This window comes from Manis pentadactyla, chromosome 6, assembly GCF_030020395.1.
Source record: "Manis pentadactyla isolate mManPen7 chromosome 6, mManPen7.hap1, whole genome shotgun sequence".
Taxonomy (NCBI): Eukaryota; Metazoa; Chordata; class Mammalia; order Pholidota; family Manidae; genus Manis; species Manis pentadactyla.
Genome location: NC_080024.1, coordinates 135,874,470 through 135,902,330, shown reverse-complemented (window position 1 = coordinate 135,902,330; position 27,861 = coordinate 135,874,470). Strand labels below are relative to the sequence as shown.

The 27,861-nt window shown below is 47.9% G+C and overlaps 1 protein-coding gene across 2 annotated transcripts in view; it reads left to right on the top strand.

The window, feature by feature from the left end:
- The window catches only part of MYO5B (myosin VB), a 350,447-nt gene that overhangs the window by 278,305 nt on the left and 44,281 nt on the right, over nucleotides 1-27,861 (top strand). For both annotated transcript variants that reach the window (XM_057504168.1, XM_036918614.2), the window contains exons 19-26: nucleotides 70-281; nucleotides 1,726-1,882; nucleotides 3,691-3,930; nucleotides 11,274-11,507; nucleotides 19,709-19,793; nucleotides 21,133-21,278; nucleotides 22,743-22,862; nucleotides 25,154-25,294. In XM_057504168.1, coding sequence (XP_057360151.1) covers nucleotides 70-281; nucleotides 1,726-1,882; nucleotides 3,691-3,930; nucleotides 11,274-11,507; nucleotides 19,709-19,793; nucleotides 21,133-21,278; nucleotides 22,743-22,862; nucleotides 25,154-25,294 — 1,335 coding nt within the window. The remainder of the gene's footprint in view (nucleotides 1-69; nucleotides 282-1,725; nucleotides 1,883-3,690; nucleotides 3,931-11,273; nucleotides 11,508-19,708; nucleotides 19,794-21,132; nucleotides 21,279-22,742; nucleotides 22,863-25,153; nucleotides 25,295-27,861) is intronic.

Below are 27,861 nucleotides of genomic sequence, written 5' to 3'. Positions count from 1 at the left end.
GAGGAAATAGGGTGGTGGCATATGTGACCTCCCTGGTAATGAACTAGCCTTCCTCCCTGCCTTGTAAAGGATCCTGACAAGTTCCAGTTTGGCCGCACCAAGATCTTCTTCAGGGCAGGCCAGGTGGCCTACCTGGAGAAGCTTCGGGCTGACAAGTTCCGGGCAGCCACCATCATGATCCAGAAAACTGTCCGGGGCTGGCTGCAGAAGGTGAAATACCGGAGACTGAAGAGAGCTACCTTAACTCTGCAGAGGTGCTGCCGAGGACACCTGGCCCGCAGGTGAGCCAAGCTGGGTCACATCTAGGGTAGCAGATGGGAGCAGGGGCTGGTGCTCTCAGCTGCTTAGCCTCTCTCAGCCTTTTTAATTAAGAGTGGCTCCAGCTAGGCCCTGTCTGCCCCCTAGCTTTCTCCCCAGCAGCTGGGCAGATCTACCCATCTCGCCTGATGGAGTAAGTCTAGTTCCAGGAGACTTGGTTCCCTCTGTCTGTCCCTGTCCCACAGCCCCAAAACCACCATTTTGCCCTTGCCTAGGTCCCAAAGTAAGATAATCTTTTAGAAAAAGAGGCAAACTCAGCCTTTCTGTCTCCGTTAACTTACCCTGAGCGTCACGACTTACACTGCCGATTTCAGAGTCCCACAAGAGTGTGATAAGCAGGACTGGGAAGGTCCTGGGGGGTCCCTCTTCTGAACTGCCACACGTAGCCAGCACGGAGGAGGAGTGGCTTGTCTATTCACAAGTGGCTCCCTCAGCAGAGCCTGGATGCCAGGCAGGCTCCCCTGCCGTACCCACCAGCATGCAGAAGAAGCTAAACATTCCTGTCCTAACGGTATCCTTGCGTGGGTGAAGCGCTAAAGTAGTATGAGCATCTCCACTGAGAGGGACACAGAGGGCGTGGCTTCCCCTAAGACCCATCCCCAGGCCTTTACACAAGCCATCAGAGTTTGGACCCAGCCCTGATTCAAAATCAGTGACCTCTCCAAATAGGGACTTCCTTGGAACTCTGTGATAATAACTGCCATGAAGTGTTGCATTTGGAAGCCAAAGCTCTACAAGTGGCTGATCCATCATCTCTGCTTGAATATAAAAAAGCCAGAGAGCCCCTGAGGTAAAGCCCAGGGCAGGTATCATGAAGGTAGACGTTGCTCCTGCTCACTCTCATGTCCTTGCCATAAGCTGTTGATCCAAGCATAACCAGAGAGGATAAATGGCATTATTTAACTCTAGACTATTGAGGGATGATCTCTGGAGCAAAAGCTATAGAAATAAGATCATCAGTACTATCGGCCCTGAGCAATCTGTGCCGACTCTCTGGTCATCATTGAGGACCTTGTATGTGGAACTTTGTCTCAGGCAGCAGATGGTGAGGTTATAAAACAGGTGGCCTGCATTCTCCCTGCAGAGAGCTTGTATTCCAGTGGGCATGCAGGGTCCACACCTGGAGAAAGTATTTATGGAGAGCTGAGCTTGGGGGTCAGACTCATTTCAGCAGCAGGGCAGGCTGGGTGGGCCACCTCCTCTGGGCTGTGTGACATGGTTTCTAAGGTCCTTTCTAGCTTTTAGTATTCTGAATCTCTGAGCACTTGCTGTGAGTCTGGCACCTACCAAAGCCCACAAATAAAGGCTTGGCCTGGGAGTGTCCAGGCAGGGCTCAGCAGAGGGAGGCTTGTGCCCCTGAGTGGCTCAGAGGCATCTGTCAGCATGTCCCACTCCCTCCCTCCCTAGGCTGGCCGAGCATCTGCGGAGGACCCGGGCAGCGGTGGTGCTCCAGAAGCAGTACCGAATGCAGAGGGCCCGCCTGGCCTACCAGAGGGTCCGCAGGGCTGTCCTTATCATCCAGGCCTTTGCTCGGGGCCTGTTCGTGCGGAGAATCTACCAGCAGGTGTGTAGCTACCCCAGGGAGGTTGGGTGGTGGGGGTGCAAACTCAGCAAAAGCAGCAGTGGATTGTCCACTGGATTGTCCACAGCGTGAATGGCTATTGGGTGCTCCTTTATTCTAAGCAAGTCCATATCTTTGCACCCATGAATCCTTTCCAAAGTCCTATGAGGTAGCATATTAGGGTTCTCCAGAGAAGCACCAGTAGGTGATACATATATGTACATGTATGTGTGTATGGAGACTTACTACAAGAAACTGGCTCTCGAAATTGTCCAGTCCCATGATCTGCCATCTTCAGGCCTGAGGCCCAGGAAGGCCAGTGGTGTCCTTCCATCTGAGGCCTGAGAACCAGGGGAGCCAACCGTGTAAATCCCAGCCTGAGGGCAGGAGATGAGGTGGTGTCCCAACTCATACAGGAAGGGAAAAAAGGGGTGAATTCCTCCTTTCTCTATCTTTGGTTCAGTTCAGGCCCCCAGGGGTTGTTGAATGATGCCCACCCACACTGGGGAGGACAGACCACCAGTTCAAATGCTTATCTCATCTAGAAACCTTCAGACACACCCAGAACCAGTGTTGAATCTGGGCACCTGCGGCCGGTCACATTGATACCTGAGATTAACCATCACAGGTAGGAAGGGCCCTTACCGTTCTACCCCTGTGACAGCTGAGATGCTTGGAGAAGCTGAGTCACCTGCCCAGGGGTCCTTAGACGGTGGCAGAGCCTGGTGACCCATCTGGGGCTCATTCAGCCTTGAGAGCAGGGGGTGATCTTGGGCGTCATCAGGCCTAGCCCTTCATTTAACGGTTGGGAACCTGAAGCCCAGTGAGGAGAGGCACCCTGACCTTCTCCCTGCCAGGCCATCAGTCCAGGGAAGCTGAAGTACCTGCTTCGTGGGTAGCCCCAAGTCATGACCCACCCATTCCACCAGATCACCCTGACACAACTGAAGCTTAGTGTAAGGTGAAAGATGGGTTGCAAGGAAATGTCTAAAATGTTCTTTTTTCCTAAAATGAACATCTGTCTCCTCTCTGCTCAGAGAAGGTGTGATTGTCTAAGTAATAAAACACACACTAAAGTGATAATGAAAAACATGATCAGATGCCAGGATGGAGCACACCCTGGTGTAATATGTGGAGAAACCCAGGCCAGTGGGAGAAGGTCCTGTCATTATTCCTGGGAGACTGGTGACATCTGTGTAATGTCACCATGGACAAGGAAGATCCATTTGGAAGGCACTAGGTTTAAACCTAGGCTGTGATGCTGTGCATGTTAGTTGCTCAGTATATTTGTTTATTTACTGATTTATTCCACAAACATTTATTTTGAGAGGTATTAGGGCAAGAACATTGATGATGCTTTAATTTTCAGGGAGGTTTTTAATCCTAAGCCAAGCTTGTAGTTATAAGCCGTTAGCTCACAGTGGCCTCTCACTGGAGAATCTCACTTCGTCTCTCTAGTTCACCATGATCAGAGCAGGATCTGAATCTATTGAATGGGAAGATATTAGCTCAGTAACATTTAGGCCCCTTCAACTTTGAGGTGTTTACGCTGTGGTCCCCAAACCAATAAAACAGAAAATCAAACTAAAATAAGTGTTTAACAGTTGATTCCCTGAAGGTATATAGGCTACAGAACTTAGTAAAAACTTGTCATAAAAGAAACAGCTGCCAAAGCCTTAAATCTTAAGGCATATTCTCTATCTCGTAAGTTGAGGCTGATGTCAGTGCTCAACTCTTCCAAGCAGTGCTTGAGCCTCCCTCATTCCCATCCTGCGGTGCCACCCACCACATGTGTATTTGTCCCCTGACAGGTCCTCGCTGAGCACAAGGCCACCATCATCCAGAAGCACGTACGGGGCTGCCTGGCACGCAGACACTTCCAGCAGCTGCGGGGCGCAGCCATTGTCATCCAGTGTGCCTTCCGGATGTTCAAAGCCAAGCAGGAGCTAAAGGCCCTCAAGATCGAGGCCCGATCCGCAGAGCACCTGAAACGCCTCAATGTGGGCATGGAGAACAAGGTGGTCCAGCTGCAGCGGAAGATCGATGACCAGGTCAGTGTGAGCACCCCACAGGGGTTGGGGGCCATGGTGGGGCACCAGGGGCATGTTTGAGAAGATTCACAGCTTCCTCGGGCAACTGCGTGTGCCAGAAGAAACCGGAGGGAGCTCGGCTCTCCTCAGGAGCAGGTGCTGACTGTGGCAGGCAGAATATTGGCCCCCAGAGATGTCCGTGTCCTACTCTGCAGAGCCTGAAATGTCACCTGTTGTGGCTAAAGGGGCTTTGCAGATGTGATTAACCTAAGGCTGTTGAGATGGGGAGATTCCCCTTGATTATTTGAGTGGGCCAGTATATTCACAAGGGTGCTCACTAGAGGCGGGCAGGAGAGTCGGATTCAGAAAAGGAGACTCAATAACAGAATCAGAGGTTGGAGTGATGTGCAGGGTCATGAGCCGGGAAAGGCAGGCAGCCTCTAGAACCTAGAAAAGGCAGCAAAACGGATTCTCCCCAGAGCCTCCAGGATCACAGCTCTGCTGACCCTCTGAGACTTCTAACCCCCCAGAATGTAAGATAATAGTGGCTTGAAACAATATAATTAACTTTTTGGTAATTTGTTACAGTAGCAAGAGGAAGCTGATACAGTAGCCCAAAGTCGAGCCCTTGCAGAGGCAGTGTGGTGTAATAGCAACAGCTGGCATTTGTGAGGGGTCACTGCATGCTGGGCACGGTCCTGGTGCTGCTTCTATAGTAGCTCGTTTAAACCTAGAAATAGCCCCATAAAGTTTCTTCCTTTATTTACCCCAAGTGAGGAAACGGAGAGGCCAAGTGACTTTCTCAAATCACGTAAGTGACAGTGGCGGGGCCAAGATTTGAACCCCTGCTGTCTAGCTCCAGGGCCCATGTTCTTCACCCCTTTGCTCTTTACCTCTGTTATGTTGTGTGGTGGGAAGAGCACTTGCTTTGGAATCAGAAAGAATCCAATGCAGAAGCAGGTCTGCTGCTTTAAAGTTGAGTGAGTGGCATGATCACTCTAAGCCTGTTTTCTAATCTGTAAAATAGGGCTGATCTGACATGTATGCGGGGCCTGGTACACAGTAGGAAACTCAGGAAATGCAACATCATCATGTTAAGCTGCTGCTTCTTCCTACCCTGGCCACCTTCCCTTGTCAGCCAGTTGCACAAGCGACAAGCCCTCGATCGGGTGTTGGGTACTGCACCAGGGTACTCTGAGGGGTCCACGTACACGGGATACTCATTGGCTTGGAAAGACAGGACACACACGCCTATACACCCACCAGGCAGTCTTTCTCATCCTTCTCTTCAGAACAACTTTATTTGGCACCTGTTTTCTGGTGCTTTGTTAGGCACAGTGAACCAAGGATGACCGCAGCACACACCAGCAACACCAGGAAGCAGTCATGCCAGTAGGGCCAGCAGCACCCACTTCCCTGCTGGTTTTCTGAGCACCTGCCACATGCTTGGCCCTGTGATAGGTGTTTTATGTTCAGTCTCATGCTCACATGACTTGTGGGGTCATTTTACAGATGAGGAGACTGTGAATCAGGGACATTAAGTACCTTGCCAAGGTCACAGAATCAGAAAATTCTAGAACGAGCCTTCTGACCCAGGTCTGTCTGATCCTACAGCCACAGTGAGGGTGCCACTAGTTTTTTTAACCCCAAAGATCCCTGAGTGCTGGTCCTTTCCTGGGTATTGTCATTGCCAAAATGGCTGTGGGTTCCCAGGGTTGAAAGCAGGCCCACTGTCACTTGCTCTTGCAGGGTATCAAGATGAGCATAGGGGCAGGCTTCTGCAATGCCCCCAGGGTGTGTCAGGTGCCTCCTGAGGAAGGAAGGGGGAAGGTGAGAGGGAGAGAACACACAGAATGTGCACAGTGTGGACAAAGAGAATTCGAGTTGGAGCTCCCAGACACTGCCTTGGAGGTCACTTGGTTTTATTGTACCTGTTCTATGCTAGGCTTTTTTAAAGCTTCTCATGACCCTAATAGGGCAAGAAGATAAATGAACCCTTTTACACCTAAACCAGCTGCCCCCAAACAAGAGCCCGAAAGCAGTGCACAGACAGCAGTACAATGTTCCTGTTTCCCTGCTCTTGCAAAAGGCCAGGCTTCCCACGAAGAGGCTACCACCCTGGATGTTTGTTCTCTGTGTGAGTTCCACAGGGCATCTTGTTTGGCTTGGCTCCTTAGTGGCAAAGCAAGATGGAAAGTTTGGTCTAGGGTGGAAGGCGCACAGTGCGTGCGCCTGGTCGGCCTGCAGTAACGGGCGTCGTCAGGGAGGAAGGCGCACCTGCTCAGGGGGATGGCAGTGCAGAGGAGAAGCTCTGGTCTCTGGAACTGGTCATTTGAAAAATGCAAGCACAAGGAGGACCCAGGGATTTTTATTGTTGATGTGGCTGTTGATGATGGGCTAGAGAAGATGTTTGCATCGTCAAATATTGCCAACTAACCTTCCAAACAAAGTGTAGTTCAGGGGACTAGTAGGCTTTGTTGGACCATTGCACTCTGTCAGGAGTCCTGTGTACCAAGCAGCTACCTCAGCCCTGGGTTTCCAGCCACAGGGCCCTGTGTTGGCATTGCTGATTTCTGAAGTTGGCTTGAAAGTTAAAAAATAAATCTGGTATTTTACAACCCGCACTTCGGAACATCAAAGAGAAGCAGATTTAAAAGGCCTATTTTTAAAAGAGTTTTTTGCCTTAAGCTTCTGCTTGGCAAACATCTGTGAGTGGTGGCAGGTGTTACCCACCCCAGGCAGGGTGCCCTGCATGCAAAGGATGATCAAAGGAGGTGGGAGGGATGGGGTAGATCTTGCTTTCTTGTACCCCTCCCATGTTTCCTATGTGCCAGGCACTATTCTCATATATTAACTCATTTAATCCTCACCACAACCCTAAGAGATAATATTATTTCCACTTAAACTGGGGCAAAGAGAAGTTAAGTCACCTGCCCAAGGTCACACAGCTGGCTGGGACTGAAATTTGACAGTCTGGTTCCAGAGAATGTTCTGCCACCTCCAACCAAATTATGGGATATCTGCACATTATGAGACTCTTAGGACATGTGAGAATTTCTCAGTCCAAGGAAAACTCTTAGCTTTGTTTTGGACTCATTCACATGGACAGCATCATCCTTGGACTGGCTGGCCTTCTACATACAGTGAGGTGTGTGACCCCCTATGAAAGAACACCCTCCGCTCTCTGTCATGAGAGGAGACATCAGCATAATCTATGACACCAGGTCTTTAGAGATTGTTACTTTATTGCAGCCTCCTACCAGATGGAGCTAGCTGTTTGGAAGTGAGTGGGTTTCTGTTCTTGCTGTAATGCCTGGAGACAGCGCAGGTGGCTGCTCCCAGGATGCAAGTTCTTAAGCCAGAAGGAGCGGACAGCTTGGTCCTTGTGGCAGAGCAAAGGCATCCCGAAGTATTTGTCAGAGCAGAGTGGGTGGGGTAGTGGACAGAGTTCCAGCCGGATGGAGACCTGAATTCTGTGTCAATTACACTGTAACCAGAGCTGACAGTTGGGATTATGGCCAAATCTCCAATGGGGCCTTGAGTTCTTCAGACGGAGTTGGCCTAAGATCTCTAATTCACTGATACCATTATGTTGCTAAAGTAGGGATTCCCAGCTCCAGGCTGCACTGTGGAATCTCCAGGGGAAGGTTTTCAAAGAAGTACCCCCACTGGGAAGAAGTCATCCAAGGAGGAAACAGATAAAACCCGGTAAGGTCAGCACCCAAAATTCAGGTCTAAGGTTTTGTGAATCCAACTGAAGAGACAAGACATGAAATTGGCAGATTCCCAAGGAAACGGAAAGAAAGAAATGGGTTCACCAGAGAGTTGGTGAAAGTGACAGTCATTCGGGAGGGCTGGAGCTGTCCCTGGTGCTGAGACTTTCTTAATGGGTTTTCATAATCTGTGATGTAATAAACCACATCCTTCACAGTGTCCTTCAGTAAATACAGTGACAGTTCCTGGGACCGTTTCTTACAGTGTCGCTGGTGTGGGCCTGTGGTGTAACATTTTTCAGCCAACATGATATAATCATTGGCTGTCTACTAGTCTAGCTTTATTCAAGCACAACATGCAGAGTGACTAGGCCAGTTGAGCCTACAGTTTTTTGTGTGTGGGAACCAAGTTTCTTAGACTTTTATGAGTATAAGGCTATATTTAAATATGTTTTATCTGAAAAATATATGACACACACATATGGATCCAGTTAGTAGTCATTTAAATCGATTTGGTTAGTACTTACTTACCCTCAGTCAATATGTTAATATTTTATGATTCATAAGAGTATCCATATACATTTGAAAAATAGTATAAGTCATGTATGGACATCTGTGCCTCAGGTTTCTCACCTGTGAAATGGGGACGTTAATCATCCTTACTACATAGGATTTCTGTGAGGAGTGAGTGAGTTAATATATGTGGATCATGTAGTACAGTGCCTGCCCTGTAGGAAGCACCCAGTAAGTGCTAGCACTCCATGTGAAACATGTTATTTTTCATCGTGCACACTACCTTGCAGTGATTTCTCCCCCGCCCCCCAGAGGGCTGTAGACCACTAATTGGGAACTACTTGGAGCCTCTTGTGTACAGGTGTGCAGGCTGTGCACTGTACAAAGGTAACTGGCTATGGGGACAAGAGGAACTGAAATCCAGCCCATGCTTTGCTCACCTATGAGCCCTGGTGCACTGCTGCCCTGAGGAAGGGGTGTCTGTTCCAAGATGTGCCTCTCCCACCCCCTCCAAGGTTGTGTCCACCCAGAGGTGCCATTCTGTGGCACTCATCCCCCTGGAGATGGGTGCCCTTTTTGGTTTACACAAACCTTCTATGGAGGGTAGCAAAGGGCTCAGGATCACTGACTGGACGAATAGGTGGATGTCAAAATGAGCTGCTAACAAAATAAATAGTCTCAAGTTACTTTCTCAGACAGGTTCCTTGTTGGCAGTTGAGGACAGATCTGCGCCCTTTAGCAGCAGGAGTAGCATGAACATCCTCTCAGGAGCCCAAGGAGAACAGGGGTCTGCCTGGAAATCCTTAGCCCCTGCTGTCAGGCAAAGGCCTTCAGTGTTTCAGGACAGAGCTGGCCAGGTCTCCAGGTCACACTGATAAAGGCAGCTTTAGGGAGCTTAGCCTGCCATCGTGGGGAGGGTTTCAGGGGGCAGTGAGGGAGCAAGTGCCCCATGTCACCCCCTGCACCAGGCCAGGCTGCACAACATGGGCACCCAATGAGGACCTCTGGCAGGAGGCGGCAGGAAACTGCTGGGTCTTCAGGGTCTCCCATTCTGAAATCATACCTCCAGAACATGAAGCAGGAGTCCCCCATGTCTGCCAGGGATGCTGCTGTTCTTCGTGAGTGCCCTGCCTGCACCCCAGGCAGCCAGCACAATTCAGAGCATCTCTCCAGGAGACTCCTAGAGACCTGAAGAATGAAAATAGTGCCACTGAGTTCTCAGTGGGCACCGGGCACCGGCGATGCACTCGGTCTCCCTGAATCTTGATAAAACCCCATAAGATGGGAGTTAATGTCATCCCCTTACACTTGAGGAAACCTGGGTACAGAGAGGAGGAATGGCCCGATCAGACATATGCAGCTGATCAAGGGTAGAGCTGGATCTGAGCACAGGTCTGTCCAGCTCCGGCCACTCCTACCTCCCTGACTTCCCTGAACCTCATCTCAGCCAAGGTGTCCCATCAGCAGAGAGCTGGCCTCGTAGACAGGTAGTCTTTGCATGAGGGTCCTGGGTGTCATCTTCATCCACTGCAGGATGTTGTCATCTGCTTACCCACAGAGCATAGTTCTCCCTGAGAATCAGGGTGGCAGCATGTGCCTGCACCCTCTGCCACCACCACATTTTTGTGCCTCTCCATGCTGCACACAGATCCCTCTAGAGACCCCCACACACACACCGAATAGCCCAGTCTTCCTTCCCACCATCCTAATTATCTGACCAAGTGATGCCACATGGAGGTGACAGTTGGGCTGAATCTTATTTCCAGCCCAGAGCAAAGGAAAGCTGAGGTGACTAGCCCAGCATGTTTGCTCTCAGGGCCCACTTCCTTTATGCAGAGACCCTGTGTCCCCGAGGGGAGACCCAGACCAGGTGGGCAGTAGATGGTACTTGGCTTTTTAAACAGATACTACCTAAATAGGTTTCTTATTTGTGATCAGTCAGCGAGGCTGACTACCAGCCATAGGGCATATCAGGTTGTAACTAGGAGATTTTCCCGGACTAGGGGAGGATCTTTTTTGCTATATCAGTCCAGGAAATCTACTGCTTGGATACTGACAGCAAGTCTCAGCCTTACGGCCCCACGGTGTGCCTGGCATTGTACTAGGTCCAACAGCTGGTCTTTTACTGCTCCTCACTGCTTTCCATGAAGGATAATTTCTGATGTGCATTCATAATTGATTCCTGCTGCTCCAGGTTATTGGTATTTTAGCCAATGGCTCTCTTCTACTTGGAGCTCCTGCAGAGAATAGCAGTGAAGAATAATCAATGACTCCTAGTTGCTTGATCATTTGGAGAACCCTACTTCTTCTTCTCTGTTCTCCCCACTGACCACTTTCAGCTGATACTGTCAACTCCTGCAGCACCAATTTTTGCCCATGTTTATGCTAGTGCTTGGCACTGGCCCTGACTTCGGTACCTCCTCCGTGTGAGCTCTTCTATTGTCTACTTCCCAGGCCCCCTGCATACCTGTGCCAGGCATGTGGGGGAATGCTTCTCACTTACCTATTGCTTGAGTGGGTATATGATTGGGCACCCAGTCTGCAGGGGTACAGCATGGATGGATTCTGCTAGGGCATCAGTTTCTGGAATCAGAGCCTTAGCTGGTAAGCTGACAGACAGCTGGTGGGAGGGACCCCTCGGCCCTGTGGAGGGCCTCCTTGGAAGAGAGGATGCTGAAGGGGTCCTTTGTCTCAGAGCCAGCGATTAGGTTGCAGCTCTTTGTGCCAACAAGTCCAAGGGCCAGAGGGCCGAGTGTGCTGGAGCAAGGGAAACCTGAAAAGCAAAGGCTACAGATCCAGGATGCCAGCTATGTTGTTCCCACAACTTAAAAAGCAGGTGCAAGATCTGTTCACCTGATCATAGGAGGCTGACTACTGTCAGCAGCTTCCAGCTTGGCCACTGCGCATAAATGCTCCTTGAACGTCAGTATTGATGTTTTTTCTTTTTTTATATTTCCCTTAGGTTCACAATAGACTTCTGTTAGGGAGATGCCAGGAAGGCACTCAAGCATGTGGTAGTTGTGAGATGTAATTCCACCTTGGAAGTTCCTTTTTTAATTGCCTTCGTGTTTTTCGTGCCCCAGTAACTTTGTTCTCCATCCCTTCCTCCCCTCTCCCTGTTTGCTGATGCTCTCACAGAACAAAGAATTCAAGACACTGTCAGAGCAGTTGTCGACAGTCACCAATGCGTACGCCATGGAGGTGGAGAAGCTGAAGGAGGAGCTGGCCCACTGCCAGCAGAGCCAAGATGGGGGTAGCAGCCCAAGGCTGCAGGAAGAGGTCGAGAGCCTGCAGACTGAGCTGCAGAGGGCCCACTCAGAGCGCAAGGTCCTGGAGGATGCCCACGCCAGGGAGACAGATGAGCTGAGAAAGGTATGTGCAGGCAGAAGGGGCAGCTTGGGGGTGGGCTGGCTGACAGAGCACTGTCCCCCACAAGGCGGTTTGTTCCTCCAGCTGTAGAGCTACCATGGGCTCTACTGGGGCTTGTGCCCAAGGTCAGCTATCTCTCTGCATTTAGGCAAATGTGCTTTGGGGGAACCCACACAAGTATGTGTCCATTCACCTAATCAAGTGTTGATTTTCTGTCATAGCTGAACATGACAATGTCCCCAAAAGGATGCACACATGTTCCCCTGGGCATGTTCCTTACAGACCAGAATCAGCCACTGTGTCAGCTTCCTGGCCTGAGCCCTTGCTGGGGAGAGAGATGGTACAGAGGTCGTGGCTTTTCTCCTTGACATCGCCTGCAGGGATTAGGGGCACCCTCTAGACATCCCTACCCATGATCATTGCGCTTCGGGGAATTTGTCCTAAGTTTTTGTTGATAGCTTCAGCCTGACTTGCCTACTCTAGCTGGGGTGCTCCATATTTTTATGTCCACCCCACAAAATAGAACTTTTTCAAATGTCAGGATGCAAAGATCACTTTCTGTACTCCCGAGAGAGCTGTTTATTCCAAGGAAGTCCCACAGGCCACTGGAGAGCCTTCCAGACTCGGGATGTCACTGCCCTCTCCTGCATCTCTGCAGTGACCCACAGGGAAGATAGCGCTCTGCCCACATGCTATTGCCCATCCGTCACTGGGAGTCACGGGGTGAGATTCTAAGAAGGGAGGGAGGGCTTCAGTGTTCCTAATGTTGGAATAACAACTTTTGGTGTTTAAAGCAGGGGCAGGCTAAATGCTGCCTCAGGCAGGGTCCTGGGGTAGACATCGGAATCTCCAGATTCTCATCCTTGGCATGGGCATTACCAAGTGCATGCAGGAAATCTCACTGGCCTTATTTCCCCCATCTGTTTTAAAAATAAAAGGTTGGTCTAGAAAATCTCCAAAGGCCCTTTCTGGACTTGCAACTGGCCAATTCCATGAGATGGTATTTGATGGCTTCTAGAAGGAAAAAGGACCCAGCCCTGCTCTATAGTGCCTCTCCCTTCCTCTGCCCTGTTACCTTCTGGGCTGAGCCCTCCGACACACTGGGAGACTGCCATTTGAGATGAAAGCCTGCAGAGCTGGCTCATGCTGGGCTGGCCAGTGTTTTTCTGTCCTAGGCAGAACTTGTGACCCCCAGCCACTGCTCTCCCCAGATCCCAGGGATTTCCCAGGCTCGCAGGTGGGAACACATGAGGATTCGGTGGCAAAGAAAGTGACACACAGGACTTCCTGGTACAGACAGCCTTGCACAAAGGCCGACAAAAACCTGTCATCCCCCAGGTGACCCATTGCCCAGGGTAACCAGTCCCATCCCCCAGGTGAACCAGCCAGCTCACCCACCATGAGACCTTAAGTGGACTGCACTCTTCGAGATAAAGCATGTGGTGCTAGGAAACTCCTGTTAAATGTAGTTACAAGCCTGTAACCTGTGAACCGTGCAATTCCACACTGTGGTGTATTGCCCCGTGAGGAGATCAGTAGCAACCCCTCTGTGTGATTAAAGCACAAGAAGGTAGAATCCCAAGGCAGAGAGAAAGAGGCCGGCACTAGAACTGGAGACTCTTGAGCCTGATGGCCCTGGGAGAAAGAGAAGGTTGGTGCAAGGACACGCCGGTCAGCTGAGCCCTGGGAGGTCTGTGACCCAGCAGATCCGGGGACTCTCCTGTCTCCAGCCCCTCCTCGACTCCCCAGCCTGCTTCCTCGCTTCCCCTTGGCCACGCACTGTGATGTGGGGACTCCATCTAAGTCTTCATCTAAGGGGGCCTAAATGTGTTTATAATATGAAACGCTTCCCCAGCAGACCAAAATAGAGTAGCATGCTCCTCCTCCACTCCTTAAATAAAATCGTTTCTATTTCCTAGGAGCACGTTGTCCTAGGTGTTAACTACTGTAAGAGCTTGGAGCTGACAAAAAAGTCAAGGACACTGCAAGAAGGCGAGTGGACAGGCTCAGAGGCAGAGCAAGAAAAGCACCTTCCGTGACTCCAAGCATAAGCAAATCCCAAGTTAGCAACATGAGAAACTAACTTAGGTGATTCATTAAGTGGATGTCCACCTCTTTCCAGGAAGAGAAAAAGTAGAAGCAAAATTTCCTCCCCCTCTTGGGTCTTCAAAACCTTTTTATTCTGGTGGCTGAGATGGGGTGGGCAGGTGGGAGCTGGCTTCTTTTTTTCCTTCATCTTCTGGGCCTAGTCAGGGTTTAATATTTATCAGAGGCACCATGTTCAATATTAACAAATGCTGAATAATCAGGCAATCAGTTTCCTCTCGGGCTTGTACAGGGGCCTGTTCCACCTTGAGCAAGACTGATGAGATGGGCAGAGCGTGGGGAGGGAAGCTGACTGCTGGTAGATATTTAATTAATGGATTTGACGTTTCTGGCAGTAAATGTTGTATTGGAACTGGCATCCTGGAAAATTTTGGGCTCCCCAACCCAACAGTATTCTTGCTGTCAGGTCATGTGGCTACACGGTATTGATCTGGTGAGGAAGGCCAGGTTTCCGTGGGGGCAGGAATGCACCACTGTGTCCACAGACCAGGCAGCCCCCACCAGCCCCCTAAGCTAGCTGACACCTTCCTGCTGAGGATCCACTGTTGCAGCCTCTCCCCAGAGCAATCATGCCTAGGCCTCGTGCTGCCTTTTAGCCTGCTTGTTGTGTGTGTTTTGTTCTTTTTTTTTAAGTGTTCAGTGATCCCCATGCTGACTGACTTGTGTGTCCATGATGGAAAAGCCGTGGCTTCCAGGGCCACCCTTGACCAGAGGCATGATTGTTACCCAGAATCTACCCAAAAGGTTGCTTGGTGGGGCTAGCCGATGCCTGGCTTGGTGCAGGGTTGTGGTGAGGAAGAGCTGCCCACAGCCAGGTGCTGGGCTCTCTCGAGAGCCCTTGACACTTGTGAGGGGGGGAAGAGCAGCCCGCAGACTCTGAGCATTTAGACTGGTGAGGTGGTGTGTTGTATCACGTTGTCACCAAACCACCACCTGCTGCTGATTGGCTACCTTGGGTAGTTCCAGTATAAAAGTTTCAGATTTTTCCAAACAAGTACAGAGCTCTGACTGGGGTGGGTGGGGTAGTGACGTTCTTATAGGGGGAGGCTTTGGGTCTTCTCCCCAGAGGCACAGAGCAGGATGTTTTTAGCATCTCCATGATTCCCAGCAGCTCCGTGGTTCCTAAGGAGGCTGACAGTTATTATAGAGAGGACCTCGCTCCATAGCTATGGAAAGACATTGTCTCATTGCAGAAATGGAAGTTCATGGCCTGCTATTCATTCAGCAGATGTTGATCGCCTGTACTTGTTAGGTACTGTTCTACATATGGGGACAACGGCAATTTTTAAGAGTCCTTTTTCTTTTGAAGTTTAAGTATTTGGAAGTTATGAGAGAATGTACAGATAAGAATTAAATACAAAGTATCCATCACATGCTATAAAAAAAAATTTAAGTGGGATGAAGGGGATAGAGGGGGCCTGAAGGGGAGCAAGAAGAGGTATGTTTCATTTATGAGACAGTCTCTCTGAGAAGACACCTGGATGAGGTGAGTGGTGAGCTGTGAGGATTTCTAGGGAACAGGTGACAAATGTAACAGCAGGTGCCCAGGCCCTGGGGGGTGGGAGTAGGCTGCGTGTGTTCAAGGACCGACAAGGAGGCCATTGGGCTGCAACCATGTGGGCAAGAAGGCGGGGGCAGGGGGTAGTGAGGACAGGGAGGCGGTGGGGACCTATCTGGAGGGATCTTCTCACCTTGAAGACATTAGCCATGAAATCTCCAGAGGGATGAACAGTCTTGGTCCCTGAAGCATACACCAGTTCCTCCTGCCCTCATCTCCCTGTAGTTCTTGCCCTGAGAGACAGTCATTCAAGGCCTGATCTAGGCCGCTGACACCACTGTTCTTCATGTGCTGTGTCAGCCTTCTGAATTGTCAGGACATAGGGTAGCACAGTGGTTAAGTGCCAGACCTTGGCCCAAGCCGCTCAGGGCACAGGCCAGCTGAACCCTGGCCTACCTGTGTGACCTGTAGCAGAGCTTTCTAACTTTCTGCTCCTTAGTTTCCTTTAAAGTGTTTTCTACTTCAAAGGTAGGTAGTCAATTTATAACAGTGCTGAGACATAGCAAGGGCTCAATAAATGTTAGCTAATTGTTCCCCCAACCATCCCATAACTTCATGGAAGTCATGAGCTCTGCCTTAACCCGTTTGGGCTCCATCCTCAGTCCTTGCCCCGTGTCTTGGCACAGTGATGCTGAATAGCAAATTAGCACTCGTGAGGCTGGGCTCTGGGCTCTGCCATACCTCTTCTCTGGGGTGCTTCTTTTAATGATGGGCAGACACTGCCTTCCCACCTGGGTTTCCTTTCTCTTCCTCGTGTATGTGCCTGATGCAGCCATGTGTCCAAGGGGAGTCCAGATTTTATCTCTGCACTGTCTACCCTTCCACTTCCCTCTTTTCTCTGCTTAGGTCCATTTCCCATTGATGAAATGACTTCCCATTCAGAGTATTCATGCTTACTTGCTTTACTTTCAAAGAACAGGCAAGAAACCCTTTCCAGAACTGTGCAGAATTAGATGTGTCTCTGCCAAGGGCTGTGCCTGTAACTTTCTCCTTGAAGGTAGGTGTGTGGCATCGAGGACAGAGGACTCAGGACACAGTGGTGGGCCAGGTATCATCCAATCCATTTGTCCCATGGTTTTCTGCTAGAAACCTTGCAATTGGCTCTTTTAAAGTATAAATACCCAACTTGGAAAAAATCAGACAAACCCAAAAGCCCAGAGATTTGTATCCCTAGAGATTAACTAGTAAAGGCAGTTCTTGAGCACGATGCTGGGGCATTTGTGTATCAGACTAAATTAGTCTGATAGTAAAAGTATTTACCCCAATGTTGGTTCTCATGAACTATCCTAAATGACCTTTCAGAAGGAAACCCTCCCAGTAATATTGCCAGCAAGAGTTAAGAGAACCCCCATACACCAAAAAAAATGGAGCTGGTATTTGAGTCCCCAGACCTAACACAGGTGTTATTTATCATGCTGAGAGGATGTACCTGCCTGACTGTGTTGGTGTGTCTCACTGCAGCCAGCAACCCTGACAGTTCACAAAAGGGAGGCCACTTGGCTGCAGGAGCTTGTCACCTGCTGTGTCTGCCAACGGCTCCCTACATGCTAGCTGGCAGGGAAGACTGCGGGTGGCCAGTACCTGGGGAATATGTTAGGAGAAGCAGTCTCTGCCCCACTGGCATGTGGAGCCATGTGTGCGACCTGTTCCTCCTCTGTTCACTGAAGAACAAGACCAGGCCTACCTCCAGAGTTCAGGAGAGGAAGAAAAACAGCTTCCAGGTGCCACTCTGATGTATGGCTTAGAATAACAAAGCTGAGCTCATCAGAGGCCTGCCTTTGTGAATGAAAGCTTTGGCAGGAGACGGATGGAGGGAAGAAACTAGGCTCAAACAAAGTAGAAGAATTCACCCATTTCAAGTATACCACTCAGTGGTTTTAAGAAAATATATTCACAGAGTTTCGCAACCATTACCACAGTCAAATTTCACAGCATTTTCATCACCCCCAAAAAACCTCTATACCTATTAGCAGTCAGACCCCATTCCCCCCCGCCAAGATTTCCCACCTCAGCCTTAGGCAGTCATGAACCTAGTTTCTGCCTCTATAGAGCTGTGTATTCTGGATGTTTATAGAAGCATCATTTCATGTGACTGGCCTGTCTCAGTGCATTTTCAAGATTCATCCATGTTATTGCTTTTTATTGCTAAGTATTTCACTATATGGACATACATTGTATCAGTTCATTAGCTGATGACATTTGAATTGTTTGCACTTTTTGGCTATTTTGAACAATGCTACAAACATTTGCATCCAAGTTTTTGTATGGACATAGGTTTTCATTTCTCTTGGGTATATACCTAGTAATGGAATTCCCATGTCACGCAAAATTAAAATGCATGTTTAACCTTTTGAGGAACTGCCCAACTATTTTTCCAAAGCTCCTGTACCAGTTTACATTACATCCCCAACGGCAGTATATGAGATATCTGATTTCTCAACATCCTCATCAGCACTTCTTTTTATAGCCACCCTAATGCATGTGAAGTAGTGTCTCATATGGTTGTGATTCAGTCTGTTCAAATCCTTTCCCATTTTTTGATTGGGTTCTTTTTTTTTTTTCTGAGTTCTTATTCGGGGTCCAAGTTCTACATCAGATAAATGATTTTCAAATATTCTCATACTGTGGGTTAGCTTTTGGATTTCTTGATAGTGTTCTTTGAAACACAAAGGTTCTAATTTTGTTGTAGTCCCATCTATTTTTTTCTTTAGTTGCTTGTGTTTTTGGTGTTGCATTGTAAGAACTATTGCCAAATCCAAAGATTTGCTTCTGTGTTTTTTCCCAAGAGTTTTATAGTTTCAACTCTGACATTTAGGTCTTTGACGCATTACAAGTTCATTTTTGTATATGGTGTGGAGTACATACCATTCTTTTTATGTGAAAGTCCAGTTGTCCCAGCCATTTGTTAAAAAGACTATTCTCTCCTCATTAAATTGTAATGTGAGGGTTTACTTCTGGATTTTCAATTCTATTCCATTGATCCATATGTTTATCCTTATGTTAGTATCACACTGTTAATTACTGTAGTTTTGTAGTAAATTTTTTAATTGAGTGATTCTTCCTACTTCATTCTTTTTCAAGATTATTTTCACTATTCTGGATTCCTAGATATTCCATATGAATTCTAGGACTAGCTTGTTGATTTCTGCAACAAGGCCAGCTGGAATCTTGATAAAGATTGCGTTTAATCTGCAAATCAATTTGAGGAGTATTACATCTTAGCAATACTGATTTTTCGGATCCATTCAGGATGGCTTTCCATTTATTTAAATCATTTTTAATTTCTTTCATCAATATTTTGTATGTTTTCAGAGTGTAAGTTTTGTACTTTTGTTCACTGTATTCCTAATTTGTTTTTCAGACTGTTCATTGCAATGTATAGAAATACAACCAGCTTTTGTAGCTTGGTCTTATACCTGGCAATCTGAAATCATTTATTCTAATAGTTTTTAAGTGGATTTCCTAGAATTTTTTACATCCAAGATCATGTTATCTGCAGCTAGAGATATTTTTACTACTTCCTTTCCGATCTGGGTGCTTTTTCACTTTCCTGATTTCCCTGGCTAGACCCCCGGTACAATGTTGAATAGTATTGGTGAGAGCAGGCATCCTTGTCTCCCTCCTGTTCTGGAGGGAAAGGCATTCAGTCTTTCACCAATCACTTGATGGCTTCCCGCAAAGTGAGCCTCCAAGGGTTGCAGAGGGAAAGTGCAAAGAGGGACCTGCTGAACGTCAACCCCCATGTTAGAAAGGAAATGACCCCTTTTCCGTCCTCCTCCATGACAACTATTAACTTCTAATTCCTTTGGAACACATCTGAATGGTCAAATTTTTAAATCTTTACAAATATTTGCTCCGGTAGTAAATAGCAAAAAATTTTCATCTTTTAAAAAGCTTGCCTCACGCTGCTCTAATTTTGCTTCCTCTGAACAGACCAGGATTTGTCTTTAATTAGTATTTACTTTGTTTTTTTCTTTTCTGTTTTTTAGCCATTTTCTTTTCAGTAGTAGTCATCTCACGTTTCCTTTGGCAGCAGCATCAGAAGCTAAACACTGGATGGGACAGTTGGATGTCAGTAGCAAGTCTCCTTCCTTCTCCCAGCATGTGGACTGTGCTGGTCCAGTGTGACAGGCAGGGAAGGTGGGGTGAAGGCCAGGATAATTCTTCACCCTGAGTTTCATGCTTTCTTGAGACTTGGATTTGAGAGCTCAGAATTTACCAAGACAAGCAACCATATGTAAGGAAGTGAAAGCCTGTTACTGTTGTTAAGTCCCTGAACACAAAGTGAGCTTGATGTAGACTTTTCATGAGGTTTCTGTGGGCGTTGGGAGACCACAAACAGTGGTGGGCTCATCTGTCTGGTTTTAATGGAACTATTTCTTTCAGCATATGGTTTTTCCCCTTGAAATGAAAGCAGCTTTGGCTGATTGGATTTTCTTAAATAGAAAGAGCACTTAAACATAACCAGCTGAAATTCAAACCCCACAAAAGGAGCCCTTCCAGCTTCCTAGGGAGACATTTTTCCCTATTGCTCTTTCAGCGAGTTGCAGACCTGGAGCAAGAAAATGCTCTCTTGAAAGATGAGAAAGAGCAGCTTAACAACCAAATCCTGTGCCAGTCGAAGGGTAAGTACCAAAGTGCTTGATTTTTCATTTTGGATTTTGATTTGTTTTCGACTCTGATTTCCCCCAAAGACGCCTAGCAGGATTACAGTCAGTCAAGATTCTGCAGTAGAGAAAAGGCTATAATAGAAGGGAGATGAAAAAGAAGGATGATCTTTAAGGTCCTGCTGTGACTTTTGTTCCAAGAGTTTCATGCAGTAAGACACACACATAATGGACAACATGATGCCTGGGATTTGAGTCAGGGAGACCTGCACTCGAAGAATGGCTCTCCCTTAACTATTGCATGGCGTTGAGCAGGTCCCTTAATTACTCGTCCTCGTTTTCTTCATCTGTGAAATGGGCATAAGACTACAGTCCTGAGAAGTGTGAAGCACTTAAGGTGGTGCTTGACACATAGTGAGCCCTTAGGAGCTGTCCTTACTGCTGTTTGTAAATTGACCTTGAGCGCCCTTAGTGCCTGCCATAGTTTCTTCCACCCAGTGGGTCATGTGGTAATGTTTGCTGAAGAGAGGGCCTTGGGTCAGATCCCAGTCACCTCTCTCTCAAGCACCCACTGACCCTGCTGGGCCCCCATCTGCCCCCATGAGCTGCCTGTCCAAGGAGGAGCAGTGCGAGGCCACTGACCCCAGTCCTTGCCTGGCTCAGTGTGGCCTTAAGCATATCACTCACCTTCTCCCATCCTTAGGTCTCACCCCAAAGAACCATGAGAAGTGAACCCCCTGACTGCACAGTCCCTCCCAGCATGAAATCTCACTGACAGCTTGAACTGTTTTCAGTTTCCCTTTAAAAATGCTTTCCACAGATTTGAAAAGATTTGGTGGGGGAAATGCCTATCCAAGTTACCTATTTGCCTTCTGTCCTTCCCCCAACCTAACCTGTGGCTTTATCCTCAAACCTCCTTTAATCTGCCGGCATGCCAAGAACCAGAGATCAGGAGCTGGGAGGGACTGCAGAGCGTAGCCCGGGCTCCCCCAGGAGCGCTGCCGGCAGGTGCCAGGGCTCCCCCAGGAGCGCTGCCAGCAGGTGCCGGCACAGTTGTCGCAAGAGATAGGAAGACAGGTGTGTTAACGGGAGTTGGCTTGGATGCCGCCTGCTTCTCGGCCGCACTTCACGACGAGCAGGGTGGCCTTTCTCCCCCTCTCTGAAGACGTCAGCCACAGGAACATGCTTCCTGTTGGTCTGCAGTGGGTGAGGAAGCTGAACAGACTCATCAAGTGTCTGTGTTAGGAGCTTGGCACGGGCGGCCTTTTAACAAGAGGTTATTCGGAAAGCATGAGTCAGTACTTGTGGGAGGAACCCAGTCAGCGGGCAAAAGCGCAGCTGTGTGTTTGCCTTCCAGGTGACTTTGCCCAGAGCTCTGCCAAGGAAGATCAGAGGGCGCAGGAGCTGGAGGAGGAACGCTCCCGTTACCAGAACCTCGTGAAGGAATATTCTCGGTTGGAGCAGAGATACGACAACCTTCGCGACGAGCTGACCATCATAAAGGCAAGGAGGGCGGTTCTGCCGCCCCAGTGCACAGACCCCACGTCTGGCTCCACAGCCCGCGTCCTTGGGCAGCTGCAGCCGCCGTACTGCTGTGCGACCCCCACCCCTCCCCGAGAGGCCCGGTAAACCTGTGCCACGTGAGCAGCGTTCCCCCGGCGCCTGCTCCTGCCATTCCTGTGGGGAGTTACCGCGCAAGCAAGCAGCCTCATGTCAGGGACAGCTCCTTCTCCCAACTCGGGGGCCTCACAAAGATCTCAGAAGGTTAAGGAAAATTCCACCCGAGTGTGTGTCATCTTTCTTGTTTCCTGTTCTGGGAAACTCCCTTGTTGGAACAATACTGGCACTGAGGAGTTAGGTCTCGGCTTCATTAGTCACACTGCAGAGAGGCCCCCGGGGGCCTGATGGTTTCTCCTAATCTGTGATGAAATGCAGCACGTAGAAACGTCATTTCAGGACTTGTCACTCTTCTTTACCCCGAATAAACATTCCCTCCAGAAATGCATATTTAATCAAGATTGTAAGTTAATTGCATAGAAACCAGGAAGAGAAGCTGAATAGGAACATACATAGAAATCTAAAATTTCCCTACCAAGACCAGATTTCACTCTCAAAGCAAATCAGATGCAAGGGGAGAAAAAGGGATATTTTTTAATGAATGGTATAAATGGTAACCTCTATTTCTAATATGCTTACTGTTTTCATAAACAAAATTAGTGGAGTGCAGGTTGAAGTTGGGAGCAGTTAAGAGCAGGTTTGTTAACATTCTTTTCAAGGGACAGGCCCATGGCAGGAGTGGTTTGTGCACTTTCAAAGTGAGACTGGAATATAAGGGTTGTCTCCCTAGGACTTCTCAGAGGGGTTGGCCTAACTAGGGAACTGATTTCATTAAGAGACTCATAGACACTGAGAAGGGACTGGTGGTTACCTAATGGAGGGGTTGGGGCAGGGGGTGAAATAGGAGATAAAGAGGCACAAAATCTCAATCATAATATAAATTGGTCACAGGGATGAAAGTACAGCATAGAAAATATAGTCAGTGGTTCTGTAATGTCTTTCTATATTGACAGTAACTACACTGTTGGGGTGAGGATTTAATAATGTATATAACTGGGGAAATCACTGTGTTGTATACTTGAAACCAATATACTGATGTATATCAACTGTACTTCAATAAAATAAATCCCCCCCACTGCCAAAAAAAAAAAAAAAAGATAAGGGAACCCAGTCCTCACCTTGGAGCTGAGCTCTCTTCTAATTGTCATTTTGATGACTAAGTAAATGGATGACTGCACTATGGGGAAATCTTTTGTGGTAATAGCCCTCTTTAGCCATAATCCCAAGAAACAGTAATACCTAGTCTTGTAGACATATGAGGCAGAAGTCCAACTCTGGAGCCTACTGCTTTTGAAAAGTCATGCTTAATAACATCGGCTCGTGAGTTTAAACATTTTTCTTTTTAAACAGCAAACCCCAGGCCACAGGCGGAACCCATCAAACCAAAGTAGCTTAGAATCGGACTCCAATTACCCCTCCATCTCCACATCTGAGGTCGGAGACACTGAAGATGCTCTCCAACAGGTGGAGGTGAGTACGGCAGGCTCTCGCGGCAGGCTCTCAGCCGTCTTTGTTCCAGAGGGCTGTTTTACCTGTGCGGAGCGCCCCATCAGAGGTTTACTATTCGGTTGCTAGTGATCAGAGTGCCTGGGGCTCATTCCTGATAGCAGTATTGCTGGACTACAGTGGCCTTTCAGATCATACTCTGGAGCTCACATTTACTGTGCAGAGCAATACACATTGTTAACCCTACCCATGATCCAGAAAGGAAGGAAGAAGGCAGATCCCTGCTTCCTCTTGCAAAGCTGAGACTCCATTGCACAGAGATGAAATGGCTGGTCTAGGAAGGAATAGCTTAGGATGTGATGTATCACCCCCATTTAGTATCACAGTACATACAGAATATCAATAAATGTGCAAGAAAATTGTCCTGACTTGGAAGCTGGGTAAAACTCAGAACAACAATTATTTGGAATATTTACAATAAACATTTGCCAAGTGACTGCACCTTTGTCAGTAATAGCCTCTCAGAGTCACTAAATAATGTACCACACAGTGGCCTTTATAGTCTTTGTGTCATTTTGTCAGAGGTACATAGAGTTTTTTCCTCTGGCCTTTGAGAAGAAGAAAATCACCAGCATGTAAAACTTATGAAGCATGTGAAGACAGACGTGGAGGAGAGATGGTTATAAAAACTAAAGTGCTTGGAGCATTTATTTGTGCCATGATTGCAGTGGGTACTGGAGAAACAACAGTGACTAAGCCAGAAAAGGTCCCTGCCCTCAGGGCGTTTGTCTGCTGATGGAGAGCTAGGCAGTAATCCGTTGATGGAGGAAGTGTATAATATAATTGCAGGAACTGCTCAGTACTATAAAGAAAAATAAAGGATAGTAAGAGAGAATGATGGAGTAAAGGGGGGAGCATAGAAAAGGCGGTCCTCTGGATAAGAGGTTTATCTAGTGTATAGCTTAGTGGATTCGCTACTTGCTGCATGCTCTTAGTAAGCATTTACTAAATGGTAGCATAAAGCTCATTTTAATCGCTGGAATTTGGGACTTGGGCACTTCAGTTGCACCACCCAGGCATTGGTATATGTGGCCATTTGTGTGCAGACATAAGCACTTCCATCCCAGGATTTATGTCCTCAAGGAAGCTGAGACCAGTTCTTGGTATTAGAGCAGCTAGCACGGTGCTCATTAAGCGTGAAGCACTCATTAAATGCCAACTAAAGCAAATTATATTGTCCCATATATACACACACATGTACTTTGAAAATCCACGTGGATCTGCTCATTCACTTACACGTTTGTACATGCACACCCACACATGACAACTCTGGAAGGCAAACCCAGGCATGAATATGAAGAAAAATCTGGAAAATCTATACTTTAAGATCTGTTGGACAAATGGGTTCATTGGCAGGGCAAGTATTAGTTCTGTGCAAGGTGCAACCAAGTGGTGTTGACAGCACATTTCCAGGGATTAGTAACTATACTGAATCTTCATCAGGAAGTGTTACATCCTGAGTTTTACAATTTCTCGGGTATGAGACATTTCCCAGAAATGAGCTCTTTTAACTTCCAATAACATGGCTGTATCTTTATCCATTTGTTCTTGGAATACAGGCATATCTCATTTTATTGCACTTGATTGTACTTCAAAGATACTACATTTTTTACAAATTGAAGGTCTGTGGCAACCCTGCATCAAGCAGGTCAGAGCCCCATTTTTCCAACAGCATTTGCTCACTTCGTGTTCCTGTCACATTTTGGCAATTCTCACAATACTTCAGACCTTTTCATTATTGTGATTTGTGATGAGTGCTTGTGACTTTTGAATGCCCAGATGTTGGTTAGCATTTTTAACAACAAAATATTTTTAAGCTAAGGTATGTGCATTGGTTTTTTTTAGACATAACACTATTACACACTTAATAGACTACAGCATAATATAAACATACGTCCCGGGAGACCGAAACACTCATTTGACTTGCATTATTGCTGTATTCTCTTTATTGTGGTGGTCTGGAAACCTGCAGTACCTCTGAGGTATACCTGTATGTGGTTGGTCATCTTAAGTGGCTCACACAAGAGGAATATAAATAGCCACAATTCAGATGTTATCTAGACAGAAAATGAGCCCAGAGCACCAGCTTTCATATGAGAAATCATGGTCTGTTGGCATTGGTTTGTATCTGAGGTGTGGATTGATGTTTAGAAGAGATGACAGACATCCAGTAAAGAGGTAGACAGAGAGGGGCTGTGTGTACCCTACGGCATTTATGCTGTTAAAACCTTCCCTGCACTTGTGTTCCGCTGAAGGAAATTGGTCTGGAGAAAGCAGCCATGGACATGACAGTCTTCCTGAAGCTGCAGAAGCGAGTGCGAGAGCTTGAGCAGGAGAGGAAGAAGCTGCAGGTGCAGCTGGAGAAGAGGGAGCAGCAGGACAGCAAGAAGGCACAGGTGTGTAAGGAGCACCCCCAGCCTGTGGGGCAGTGCCCTGCTGGTCCTGCCCCAGAGTGGTCCAGCTCACTCCTACTAGGGCACACGTGGCAGGGTGTGACCACGTGGGGTTGTGCCTGTGCTGGGTTTCGGACAAGAGCTTCCATCGTGTGTTAGCATCATACTGAGTCTTCTCTGCAAGGGCCCCAGATCAGCCCAGCTGGACAGGAGTTAGCTGCCCAAGTGCTCCCAGGACAAAGGATTTCCAGTACTGAAGCTAATGTATGAAGCCTGTGGCATCATCACCCACTTGCACAGAGGACTGGGGTGTGTAATTAAAGTATAAATACAAGAAGTCAAATTTTAGAAGAGAAATGTCATTGCCCTTTTGTATCTGGAATCTGGCATGGACTTAAGTTTAGGCCCTGGTGTCAGGGGCAGACCAAGTTTGCTGTCATTCACCCTTCTATCCCATGACTGTCCCCTCACCTCAGTCCAGATTATCATCAATATCTTGGGTCTTGAAAGGATATTGTTTGAAACCTTGTCCCTAGATATATCCTCTATCTCAAGGACCCATTGGGCATCTATGCTACACTCAGCACTATGCTAGTGCCAGGCTCGTAATAGGTATTCAAATGTTGATTAAATGAGAGGAAATAAAAATGTAAGAGAAATCCCCAGCCATTGAGGAATTTGTAATCTAGTTTGGGAGGCCCAGATATAACACAGATGAAAAATTGTAAATGATGTTGGTAGTGCTCAAAGACATGCAAGGCTGGGTACAGGCTGGTGCTGTAGGAATGAGAGCCCATTGCAGTTAGCAGTGATAAGGAATAAGAGCCACTCATTATTTCTTGGGAGGTATAAGGCCACTTCTAACGGGATGCAGGATGATTCTGATGTGGGTTGTATCATAAGCTGGCCTCAGAGTGGGTTTGTCAAAGGGCTTTGGTCTGTTCTCAGGCCTGAACTGCCCATCACGGGGTTTGAACCCTTCCTCGCATCCTCAGCCCTACCACCCCCACTCCCGCCTCTGTGCACGCTCTCCTTTTGTAACACCTGACCTCCCTTTCCAGTCAAATGTGATACAGACTCTGATATGTAATGCTAGTAAATTCTTGGGTTTTCCCCTCGGAACAGTAAGTGGGGAGGTATATCTTGCTGATGGACTTAAGTCTCTCTGGCGGATCAGATTCAGAATGGAGAGTGAAAGGATTAGGTTTGTAAGTGACTCGTTCAGTTACAGGAGAAGCCGCCCTGACAGGCAAGCACAAATCAAACGCATTCAGAGGTGCGCGTACAACACCAGACAGTGCCTGATGTCAAAGTCCCTGGCCCACACAGCCGCCCTGAAGAGCCATTCTCCAGGCTCCTCACCCCAGAAATGTCAAATAATTTTGAATTCTTGGCATTAGGACTTCTCTTTATCTTGATACCATAAGGGTATTTCTTTCCTTAGAAAAGGATCACTGAGCAAGCTTTAGAACTGTAGGCTTGGCCCATAGCCCCATTATGTGTATTGAGGATCGTCCTTTAAAGAGAATGACCTTATTTCTGACAGTTTAATAAGAATGGCAGGGCAGGGGAGAGCAAGGAATCCCTCTATAGCACCCTGAAACCAAGCTTTCAGAGACTGTGGTCTTGGATCTCCCCTTGGTCCCAGGAGGAATCCTGAGCCATCTGGGTCTTTATTCTGGCAAGATATGGCCCAGGGACTCGGCCGTAGAGAGAGGCTGTGCTCTGAATGAGGAATGACAGGGAAGTCTAAGATGTGCCATCAGTGTGGGAGTGACTGAGCTTGCCATGAGGATGGGGACTCTGTGACAGACAGACAGGCTGTTCTTGTGTTTGACTTTCCATCTATCCAGCAGCCTTTCCTTGGGCCTGGCAGTCACCTTGGCCACCAGGGTGATTCCAGTGGGCTGCCCACTTAAATACATAACTGCCAGTCCATCTAAATACCGACAGCTCCTCAGATTTGGGTAGATGATCCCCATTTTCCAAGATTTATGCATTCAACAGTTTTCCATGGTCATAGGGCAAGTCCATGCTATCCAGAACACAGCATGGGCCTCTGGGACAGCTGGTTAAGAGCTGACCCTGAACCATCCATCCCCTACCGTGGTTGGTGGGGAGAGGCAAAGCAGAGACTGGGGCCTCGGAGAAGTGCTTTCCCAGTTCACAGGGCTGAAATGAAACTGCAGTCAGAGCACCTGTCCTTGATCTAGAAGAGCTGTGGGAGGGGCTCAGATCCAGTCCTGGCCTCCCAGCCTGGGGCACGGCTAATCCATCCACGGCTAGTGGCCACCTCACCTTGGACTTGAGGCTGCTAGCACTGTACATGATCTAATTAAGCTCTGATTGGTTTTAGCTCCAAAAACCCATCTTATTCAGTGACTATCACCCACTCCTTAAAATCATGCCAGGCAGTTAACCATTCATGAAGGTATTTCTACCCCTTCTCATTGGGCAATTCAAGTCCAATAGTTGCCAAGTAATTATAGGAGCCATTGGCTTATCTGAGTCCTAATGAGCTAGTACTCCAGTTCTTGCCACCTACATCCAGCAGCTGTGGGATTTTAACA